The sequence below is a fragment of the Euprymna scolopes genome, chromosome 24, assembly GCF_053919585.1.
Source record: "Euprymna scolopes isolate OS-2025 chromosome 24, ASM5391958v1, whole genome shotgun sequence".
NCBI lineage: Eukaryota > Metazoa > Mollusca > Cephalopoda > Sepiida > Sepiolidae > Euprymna > Euprymna scolopes.
Genome location: NC_136505.1, coordinates 57,861,661 through 57,874,119, shown reverse-complemented (window position 1 = coordinate 57,874,119; position 12,459 = coordinate 57,861,661). Strand labels below are relative to the sequence as shown.

General features: G+C 33.6%; 1 protein-coding gene across 10 annotated transcripts in view; it reads right to left on the bottom strand.

Annotated features, from left to right (window-relative positions):
• Positions 1-12,459, bottom strand: part of LOC145246721 (transmembrane protein 245-like) — a 189,937-nt gene that overhangs the window by 100,657 nt on the left and 76,821 nt on the right. For all 10 annotated transcript variants that reach the window (XR_013863156.1, XR_013863155.1, XM_080108465.1 and 7 more), the window contains exon 2: positions 5,924-6,155. Coding sequence is in view for 8 of the 10 variants with exons in the window: in XM_080108465.1 (XP_079964591.1) it covers positions 5,924-6,155 (232 nt within the window). In the remaining 2 variants the exon portion in view is untranslated. The remainder of the gene's footprint in view (positions 1-5,923; positions 6,156-12,459) is intronic.

Sequence of the window (12,459 nt, the reverse complement as noted above, 5' to 3'; positions counted from 1 at the left end):
CATAATGCAATGGTGGTTTAAGAAATTTTATGGTGGAGTCTTGAAGATGATGAACATAGTGGTTGGCTGTAGGATGTTGACAACGATCAATTAAGAGCCTTAGTTGAAGCCAATCCCCGCACAACTGTTCGAGAACTGCAGAAGATGAACGAATTAGGCTACAAAACTGCCTCAACTGCCATACTCTCCAGACTACTCACCTAGTGACTACCACTTTTTCAAGGATTTCAACAACTTTCTGTGAGAAATGCTTCAAAAACCTAAGCAATATCAAAAACACCTTCAGCAACTTCATGACCACCAGAACGCAAGATTACTGACATAAATGCACTTGTTTTGCATTGGCAAAAGTGTGTTGATCCTGATGGTGCTTATTTTGATCAATAAAATTTTGTTTGAACCAAAATATGTTCATCTAAATTTAAAAGTTAAAAGCCGCAAGAAATCTGTCAACCCGATATATTTACATGCGCATTGTTCGATACCTCTATCACAGTTATTAGTCACAACCTTATTTACCGTTTAGCAGAAAACACTATCACTAATTTCCCCCACTCTTTATCTGTGCTTAAACCCAAACGTAGATTCCATGAGCAAAACTTCTTTTTTACAATTGCACGCCTATGGAATTGTTTTCCTGCTTTCCAGCTGACTACAATATGATTATCTTCAAGTTGAACGTAAACAAGTTTTTGATGAGCCATTCCATATAACAAATTTACCGAATTTCCATTACTAACGATTACTATATTGTCCAATTTCTACTATACACTCTTTAACCCTTATCCTCGAGTGGCCTCTTGGCCTTGATAAGTGGTGATGCCTATGTAAAAAAAAAAAAAAAAAAAATTTCTCCTTTGTTTGCATTAAGAACAAATTTCTGACTACTCATAAACTATTTCTTACTTCTTTTGTTACCTATCCTTTTCTTACTTCTCTCATACTATCCTTGCACTTGGGCTTGGCTATAGTATCATAAAATAAGTTCTTAAACCGTCCTTTTGAATAATCAAATTCTACCCAGTTTTCATCATTACCCATCATCAGCTGGCACTCATTAACAACTCTCAACTGTTAAAGTGCCCAACTCACTACTGTTGTAAAACATCATAAAGTCTGTTGCCAATCCTCAGTGTCATAAAATTCATCATCAATTTTAAAGTACCCACAAACCAAATCTAAATATATCTACATATCCATTGTTCGATCGCTCCATCACAGTCATTTGTCACAACCTAATTTAAATCTACCCTTATTTCTCCTTTGTCAGTGTTAAGAACAAATTCCTGTCTATTGTCTACTCATAAACTATTTCTTTTGTTACTAACCTTTTTCTCTCTTACTTCCTAGCACTTGGGCTCGGCTATTGTATCACATAATTGCTATGGATCCAATTCAATAGAAATCTGAAATCGGAGGTTGTGCCCACATTATGTCTCCTAAAATTTCTTTAAAATATTTCAAAGAAGCTAAAATGTGCAGAATATTTACTAATTGATCTTGAATACATACTATTGAAATTTCACAAAATTCAGAGGTAAATGAATTTTCACAAAGGGCTTCAAGTCCATTTTCACCTCCTTTGCATAAAACTAAATTAAACTAAATAAATTACACATTGATGATAATGGATCCTCCTGTCAATTTCAACATATGAACTCCACCACAACAACTAAGTTATTTAAAAATCCACACAGATGATTTGTTTTTAGTGGTGAAGGCTTTGTACAGAACCAACCACACTTTTTGGTATAACTGCTTATCTCAGTCGATGCAATCGCTGCCATAAGACAGAGCAGACAGTAGACCTCAGGTTTTACATCAGTTTTCCTTCTCCTAGACGCATGCCTTAAAGACTGGGAGTGCATCTTTCCCAATGAATTAAATGTGCTCACAGATACTAACTTGGTAAATATGTCTTGGACTGGTACATACAGCACCCAGCTTTTCCAAATGGTCACCTATCTGGTATTGGCGAGGCTCATCGTTGCTTAACTTCAGTGATCTGGAGAGAGCCAGTGTGTCAGCATGATTGAAATCACACATTACATGATGAGCAGTTGTTTTCCAAAATTCTGAATGATCAGTTAATTAGTTCAGAAGTGAATCCTTTTCATATAAATATATAAACTAAACATACTTTACATCGAGATTTATCTTGAGAAAATTAATTTCATTTAATAAAGTGACAAAGTATGTTGTTTCTACTCTAATGTTTTTATAAAAAATGCTGCATATAAAAAATAACAAAAATCTCTAACAAACTATTTTGTTTTAATCACGTTTTTTTCATTTTTTTTTTTTAATATGTTGAAAACAGTTTATTTCTTTTATAGTTATAATTTAAAAAAAAAAAATTAAAGAGTAATGAAACTGAAAACTGCCTTCCAAAAACAAACAAAATAATCCTACATTTTGTAAATTAAATTGTACGTGCTGGTAATTTAAGAAAACAAGAATAATCAGCAGCAGCTGGAGGTGACAATGACTAAGTGGTTAATGATGCAGACTGATAACCCGGGTGTTCTAAGTCCAGTTCGTTCTGCGGAAACACTTTCACTGAAGGATGATGGCAACCGTCACATGATCCCTCTCGTAAATATCTGATGTCTTTCTAGAAAGATTATGCCAACAATAATCATCTGATTCATACGAAAATGAATAATGCTCAGTCAAAAAAAAAAAAAATCAAATGGTTTTTTTTTTTACTTCCAATGTCAAGGTTAAAAGTAAAGTTAAGGACAAGGTTAAGTGCAACTGACCAAATAAGCAAAAATACTTGTATATATTTCATCAATTTTAACATACCAGACAATTGTTAGAAACTTGGAATAAAAAAAAGAGAAAAAAGAAAACCACTTTTATCCACTCAAACAAAACTAAAATGCGTTTCTATGTTCTATACTATCTCCTGGGATTAATGCATGTAGAATGAAAACAAATCACACCGGTTATTTGGACGGTGTCAGCATCATCTGTGTTGAAGAAGTGGCTATTTGCCAATGTTGTTATATTTAGACCAATTTTAAAAACTCAGTCACTGATTGGTCAATATTTTCATGCACTGCAGCAGCCAATCAATTCAGAAGCAAAGCAGCAGGAACAGTTCATTGAGCAAAGCAGGCATTGATAGAAATCAATAAAAAAGAAGAAAAAAAGAAAACATTCCTTTTATGTATTCAACCTCATTGATATTTTTTTGTTTTTGCTTTGCTTTTCAATGTCTCACTTATTTTTATGAAATAGATGGGAAAATCATAATCCCTCGTTAAAGGATGTTACTATATTCAGGCTTCTTATACATACAAGATGTAAGAATTTCATGCCCCCCCCCCCCCCACGGATTATTTGAAGAAAAAAAATTTTTCCACAATTACAAAGAATTTAAGTTGTTTTCAATACAAAACTCTACTAAAATAATGACAAATATGAAATACTTTTTTAAAGGACAAAAGGGGGGGGGGAGAGATTCTAATTAGTTTTTATTTCAATCAATATTTGGTTATGTTTCTTAATTTTTGAGATGAGGATCGATTATTTATTTAGATTTTTCAGACTACTGTTCTCAAGTGTTATTCCCACAATGTTTTAGCCAAATATACTCTGACCATCTTCTGGTGAATCTCAAAAATCTTTCTGTCAAACTCGGAAATCTGCACAGAATTTTGAATAGAACCTTTGTTCAATCCACAAGGATAACATGCTGTCGTTCCGTTAGCCATGACCGGTTTGAAGTCTAAAGTAATTTGCAATTTTATTCTTAGTATTGCCTGTACTAAGGATTGAACCGTAAACCTCCAGAAGAGTGTCACTTAACACCTGAAGTGTACCTAGTACTTCCTTCATTATGCCACGAGTTCTGCGAAATGAGAGTAAACTATGCCTATGACTAAAAATGTTCTATTCAAAACTTTGTGCAGATTCCAAAATTTGGCAAGATGCACCTGAAGAAATTCGGAGATTATATCAACTGAAACATTGTTAGAATAACACTTGAAAATGAGAACAATAGTCCAGATAATCCAAATTATATATCTGGTCAATATAACATGTTACAGGGTTGCAAAGCGTCCATCCTCTATTTATGCTATGAAAATATTTTGTTTTCAATATTTTTTGGTATTATCTACTTGCTTGAATAATTCACCTCTCTATGAATCAACCAATGCCTGCCTTAACAATTCACCTAAGATTAAGAACTGCATGTTTAAGGTTGCAAATGACAAAAATGTCCACACTATCTCTCTCTCACTCAAGTAGTGTCTCAATCACAACCCTTTCAGTACTATGGAATTCTTTTTGTAGAAATCAGAGTTATTTAAATGTCATTAACTAGCGACCGTGCCGCGTCGACACACACAACGCTGAGTCAAACACAAAATTAAGTACACTCAACATCGTGAACTCAGAGTATGGGAAATTCCCATATGCACAAAACAAAATCACTGAAAAACAAAAACAAACTAAGGATAATGAGTAAACGTTGGATAAAATGGTTAAAATTATTACTTGCCAGGATTCGAACCTGGAATCTTCTGATCCATCGTCAGATGTGTTATCCATTGCACCACAAGTCCTGTCCGTATGCCGAAAGATGTTATTGCGACTGTATACAGACAGTGCTAAATTCTGTTGACATGGGCAGGTAACTTTTTTGACAAAAACGAAACGGCCCCAAAACCCTTATTTCGGGCTTTTTGTGTGACTCGCCATTGTTTGTTACGAACCATATATAGATAAGGACAATCTAGCGGCTCACACCTTTCAGGGGAAAAAAAAAAAAAAATTTTCAATTCGGTGCATCTATTCAAAAGTTTTATTGGTACACACACACACCCACACACCCAAATAAATAAATAAGCATTTAGAATTTTATTAATAGTATAGATTAGTATAAAAAAATAGTTTCTATAAAAAATATTAGACAATAGTTTTTATCCCTTTTTTTTATATTAATTTGCCTAAATAGTTTATGTTTGACAGATTCGACCCATTTTGAACTTTTGAATAGCCTTACGATTGAACTTATAATTGACTAGCAAGAAGGTTCGATGTTGGAATTGAATGATGATAAACAAATGGTTCACACTCCCATATTTTTTATTGCCATTGAAGTTGAAGACGCATTGTGGTGCTTCACATGCCTCCCCACAGCGACTTAGTCCATAATACATTGTAGTCTACATTGCACCGTAGAGAAACTACTGTTGATTTTATACAATTCTTTTTATATGTAATGGCTTGAATTTTTATTGAAATCGGTAAAATTGCCTATTTTTTTTAATCAAATCAATTGGTTGCCAGCTCTAGTTGGAGACTCATCATGGTGCACCGGGAGGAAGCTTCACATGCCTCCCCACAGTGACTTAGTCCACAATACATTGTAGTCTACATTACACTGTAGAGAACCTACTGTTGATTTTATACAATTCGTTTTATATGTAATGGCTTGAATTAAAGTTTAAAATGCAAAAGTCAAGTACCACGGTTCAATTATGATCTAAACCATAATTTATTAATTTCTAATGTGCCCCTGTCATATCAAGAAACCTACTATTGATTTTATATGCTGGGCCTTTCTGCTTGTGTGGTAATAAAACTTTTCAAATGCATTTGTGATGTTAGGCTGTATGAGGGGTTAACTTCGGTCAAAATGACCTGTTCCTTCTTTCAGTGGATTTTTTAAATTGATACTTATCAAGGACGTTCTGACACAAAATCTATCTAAGAACACTGCCAGATACATAAAGTACATTCGTGTGAAATTCCATAAAAATCGGCCCAGCCGTTTCTGAATCCATAAGGAATAAATTTCCTCTCTCTCATACACACAAAGTTCCTTTTATATGATAGTAGAGATACATGTAATTCTTGTACTGACCCCTGGGAAATACGGATGAGCTGCACTGATTGGAATACTAACCTGAAGCTGTTCCAGTATCTGTTCCAGGTTTGCGGACCTCTGAAATATAGCCGACAATCATCATGATGGTAGTGATAACGAGAATAGGGACTCCAAGAGATCCTGCAATGGAACATACATGGAGCACCAATATCAGCCAGATGGGAATCGACAGGTACTGGATCTGTTTGTTATTGTCGGGCCGCCAGTATAAGACGACCATGATAATATACGCCAAAACGATTGTCATTAACTGGAAGAAAAAAAAAAAAAAATGAAATAAAAAAATAAAACAAAATCTTGCAAATTTTCAGATTAACGAAATACATTGAGAGTAAAAATGATCACAAATCAATGTGATGGAAAACACAAAAATCTGTAACAAATTAACGATGGTCCATCAATTCATAATATGACAATGGAATAAACTGGAAACTTTTAGAGTTATTAACCTTGGGAAATCGTCTGCATAAAAAAACAACTTCAGACTCCATTCGTAGTTTAAAAAAAAAGAAAAAAGAAAGAAACTGACTTCGACTCTTACAAAGATTTCCAACTCCTAACACTGACTTCGTGAGTGGGAAGTCGTCTGAAGAAGTCATTTGAAGAAGTCATCTTTCACAAAAATACTCGTCTAGCTACAACCACTATCAACAATTTTACATCACTCTCTATCTGTGCCTAAATCTAAATGCAGATTTGATGAACAAAGCTTCTTTCCTAAAACACCGTTCCTCTGGCCTTCTTCTTGGCAGACTACAATATCGTAGCCTTCAAGACCAATGTAAACAAGTTCTTGTTGTCCCCTTAAATAACTAAATTCTACCCAACTTACACTATTAACGATTACTACACTACCAACTGACATTCATTAACCCTTATCCTCGAGTGACCTTCGGGCCTTGATAAATTGTGATCCTTTTGTTAAAAAAAAAAAAATCCAACAGACTTCCAAAACGTAATAGCAATTAAAACAAAAAAATAAATAAAAAAAATAAATCATAGTTTTATTAAAAAATTTTATGCAGAGTTTGTTCTTATGATAAACTAGCGGGGGGAGGTGGGGAGGACGCCAGGCTTTGCCCGATCGTAAAATACGCTTAAATATGATATTTTAATTTGTCCAGATTTTGTATATATTATTATAGAGTCGTGATTTCAAAAGTAAGAAAAAGTATTTGGGTGTTATCAACTAGAATCGAAACCTAAACTGTAGCATTCAAAGCTGATGACGTTACCACTGTACCAACGTGACACGCATATGAACTGATTAAAAATTAAAAATAAACTGATAGGAATGTACAAAATGTATAACGATTTTTTCAATTTTGACCCATTTTTTTGACCCCTTAAAAACTATTTTAACTGGCTAAAGATCCATAAAAGAATGGTCTATAAAAAATTCAATCATTTGAGGTCCCTAGCGCCACTCTGCGACTTTTAGTTTTGAAGGAGATAGAATTTGAAAATATGAAGACAGACAGAAATATGGCCTTTTATATATTAGATTAAATATAAATCCCCCCCCTCCAAATTGTTTAATTTTTATTTAAATACAAACAGCTACTATTCTGACAATGTGTACCAATATTTTGATGTGGGTATGTAAAAACAATCTTTGAATCAAACATTTTTCATATTAGGTTAAAATTAAGTAAAAGAAAACCTATCCAAACAACTTCCGGTTTTGAAAACTCTTCAGAAGTAAACAGTATTACTTAATTTGAAGATTCCATCAAAAATGTAAGTCAATACTTAAGAATATCCGTAAAGAGATTAAAAAAAAAAAAAAAAAAAATGTTTATTCATATATTAAAATGTAGGTTAAAATATAAGAATACTCGTAAACTGATTTTTACAGAAATAATTAAAACTAATTTATTTAATAAACATATTTATTTACATGTTTTTTTTTTGTTTTTTTTTAAAGATGTTTATTGGCAGAAGCATTTTTACAGAAATAATTAAAACTAATTTATTTAATAAACATATTTATTTACATGTTTTTTTTTGTTTTTTTTAAAGATATGTTTATTGGCAGAAGCATTTTTACAGAAATACTCCTGAAAGTAAAATATTTTTTTAAATACAATAAATTAAATAAAAAGGAACATACATAAGTAGGGTTTTCAAATTAAGTAAAGGAACATAATATAATGGAGTCTTAATTAAGTAACACCGTTACCGTGATGTTGCTAGTCTCAGTCTTTTCTATAAATATTATAATGGCATCATGTCTTCCTCAGAATTATCTGATCTATTCCCTGCTTCCTTTGTTTCAGCTCGTTTGACTAGTTAGTTTACAGGTCTCTATCACTTTGCTGTTTTAATACCACATTGTAATACAGCTTCCTATTTAAGTAGCTTCTTTCCAAAGACTGCAAGGTTGTGGAACTCTCTTCCTGCTCACTGTTTTCCTTCTACCTACAGCCTTCATATTTTTCAAGACTGAGGTCAATAGGCATCTCCTGTCTTTGCAATAATCATCTTTCGTTCTTGTTAGCTCCTTATATCAAGTGGCCCCATGCCTAGTGTTGCATAGGAGTTTTAAAGACAGGCTTATTTCAGATAAACCCAGAGAAAGATTACATATGGATAGTATAGGAAAATGGCTGGGCCGTCTCGTTGGCATTCCCCGGAGAGGGCGCCTCAGATGATCAGCAATAAACTAACCTCTTTCTCAAAGAGAGAAGGCAAAGCCTGAGGAGGGTGGACCTCCTAAAACTGCACAGACCTTTTACACCCGCCGCAAAATCAACACGGACCAGATCATTACAGGAACGGTCTAATCTCTGCTGATTTTGGGGGCGCAGGATGAGAGCTTCTTGGGTTGGTAGATGTAGAGCAGTTAATGTAACGTCTAGTTCATAGAAGGCGAAGGAAAACATGAGAGGAAATGAGAGAAATGGACTTGAGAGAAAGAGGGATAAAGACTTGTCTAGATACAGACGTCAATTGCTTAAAGCCATCCAATGCATGCCAGCATGTAAAAACGGACATGATGATGATGATGATGATCTGTCTACAAACCAATTTACCATTTAACCAATCAAAAGGTAATGGTCTTTTTATAAGTGAAGGCAGTTTATGATTGGTTACAATGGGCAAGGATTAGTGAGAGTTAGCATGTGCAACATTTCTGCATGCAACACAAGAACACAGTCATTTTCACCACAGGAAGTTAAAAAGCAATCGCAATCAATAAGAGTTCTGAATGATGAAAAAAAATCGATAAAATAACTAAGCAATAAGCCGATCGATAAAAAAGAGGTTTAGCATTTGGATTACAACGGAAGGGAGGGTATTAATGTCCCCCTTCATGTACAATTTTTTTTCTTTTTTGTATGAGGAGGTGAAGTAAATAGGAGAGAGAGAGAGAGAGAGAGAGAGAGAGAGAGAGATGCAGAGGAATTTGAAAGCAATAAAAAATAGGTTGGGTTAATAAATAGCAACTGAATGTGATCTTATGAAAGAAAACAGAATTGATGATACATACATATAAGGAATAGACAAGAGAGAGAGAGAGAGAGAGAGAGAGAGAGAGAGAGAGAGAGAGAGAGAGAGAGAGAGAAATGTCAAAATAGATGCAATGAGAGGAGAGTGAGCAGAGAGAATGTGTAGACTGAATAGAGGGAGGAGAGATGGGAGAGAGAAAGTCGCGGAAGATAAAGTAAAGTGAGTAGAGATAGGAGGGGTGTGTTTATACATTTGTTTTCTATTTGCATTGAGTCATCAGGAAGAGTTCTGCTGGTAGGAAGACAAAATCTATTTCAGTTTTTCAACTGTATTTTGAGAAGCATATCATGTCTGCTTTATAGGAAAAAGGTAAACAGTGTTTGCAGGGTAGCTGACCACCCCCATACATGCAAAGTGAATAGCAGTGTCAGAAAGAACTCAGATGAGGTTAATTCTGTGCCTTACATCTCATACACATTCTTGTAATCCACTTCTAAAATAAAATTCTTGCAATCTACTTTCACAAAATTGAATCAAGCGTCAGTTTTCTATCAAAATGTTTATGATAGACTCACAAATTGCTAAGTAGATTTCAATTATATGTAACTTTAATGTAGGGAGTTTCTCTGAAAATAAGAATTCTTGCAATCTTCTTACAAAAATGACATTCTTGCAATCTTCTTACAAGAATGACATTCTTGTAATCTTCTTACAAAAATGACATTCTTGCAATCTTCTTACAAAAATGACATACTTGCAATCTTCTTACAAGAATGACATTCTTGTAATCTTCTTACAAAAATGACATTCTTGTAATCTTCTTACAAAAATGACATACTTGCAATCTTCTTACAAAAATGACATACTTGCAATCTTCTTGCAAGAATGACATTCTTGTAATCTTCTTACAAAAATGACATTCTTGCAATCTTCTTACAAAAATGACATTCTTGCAATCTTCTTACAAAAATGACATACTTGCAATCTTCTTACAAGAATGACATTCTTGTAATCTTCTTACAAAAATGACATTCTTGCAATCTTCTTACAAAAATGACATTCTTGCAATCTTACAAAAATGACATTCTTGCAATCTTCTTACAAAAATGACACTCTTGCAATCTTCATACTAAATTTACACTCTTGCAATCTTCATACTACATTTACACTCTTGCAATCTTCATACTAAATTTACACTCTTGCAACCTTCATACAAAAATAATATTCTTACAATCTTCATATAAAAATAATATTCTTACAATCTTCATACAAAAATAATATTCTTACAATCTTCATACAAAAATAATATTCTTACAATCTTCATACAAAAATAATATTCTTACAATCTTCATACAAAAATAATATTCTTACAATATTCATACAAAAATAATATTCTTACAATCTTCATACAAAAATAATATTCTTACAATCTTCATACAAAAATAATATTCTTACAATCTTCATACAAAAATAATATTCTTACAATCTTCATACAAAAATAATATTCTTACAATCTTCATACAAAAATAATATTCTTACAATATTCATACAAAAATAATATTCTTACAATCTTCATACAAAAATAATATTCTTACAATCTTCATACAAAAATAATATTCTTACAATCTTCATACAAAAATAATATTCTTACAATCTTCATACAAAAATAATATTCTTACAATCTTCATACAAAAATAATATTCTTACAATCTTCATACAAAAATAATATTCTTACAATCTTCATACAAAAATAATATTCTTACAATCTTCATACAAAAATAATATTCTTACAATCTTCATACAAAAATAATATTCTTACAATCTTCATACAAAAATAATATTCTTACAATCTTCATACAAAAATAATATTCTTACAATCTTCATACAAAAATAATATTCTTACAATATTCATACAAAAATAATATTCTTACAATATTCATACAAAAATAATATTCTTACAATCTTCATACAAAAATAATATTCTTACAATCTTCATACAAAAATAATATTCTTACAATCTTCATACAAAAATAATATTCTTACAATCTTCATACAAAAATAATATTCTTACAATATTCATACAAAAATAATATTCTTACAATCTTCATACAAAAATAATATTCTTACAATCTTCATACAAAAATAATATTCTTACAATATTCATACAAAAATAATATTCTTACAATCTTCATACAAAAATAATATTCTTGCATTCTTTTCAGTAAATATGCAAATGACTAGTAGCTCATGTGAAAATTCTTAATATCACATAGAGCATTGGAAAATAATACTGTTCTACCTCAGCTTCTATTAATGTAAATATCAAACATCGGTTTGTGTTTTTCCTCCCTCTTGTGAGACTAACCGTAGCCCTCGGCGCAAGAGGGTCCGTGTGTGCCTGGCGTGTGGGGTGGTGGCCGATCCTGTGGTCGGGGCAGCGGAAGAAAGAGTTTCAAGATGGCGCCTGCCTGCTTTTATTAGAGACGGAATCTCGCAGGATCGCGCGAGATCTCGCGGGGATGCAAATTAGCTAGGCCATCTTGAGTAATAAAAATCGGTCCATTGGAGGTGCGAGTCAGTCGGGTTCTGACGTTCGTGGCGATCAGTACAGTGACCGTTGGGTTCCGTGTCTATTCGTGCAGTCAGCTGAGCTTTGTAAGTTGCCTTCGCGCCGTGGCTGTGATTGTTTGTTGGTTTGCTGTGTGTTGCTGTGGTTCTTCAGTGAAACGCTTCGTCGCCCACGACGAGTCTCACCGTCTCCTACACAAGATACTCTTACAAGCTATTTCGGCCTCCCCACTCCGAACTTGGTTTTCTTTTCTTCAATGGCGGATAGGTTCGATCTAAAATTGATACCGGAATTCGACGGATCCGACCCGGTACTCAGCTGGGTTGAGAAGGTCGAGTTACATTGTCAGTTGTCCGGCGTGAAAAATGTCGAGCGCGTGATTCCTCTGCGGCTGACCGGCAGGGCCTTCGCTGTATATCAGCAACTCAGCGCTGAGGAGAAGTGTGACTACTCGAGTATCAAGGCGGCGTTGTACAGGGCTTTCGCCACTGACCCCGCCACTGCATGGGAGCAGTTTGAGACGAGGTCTATA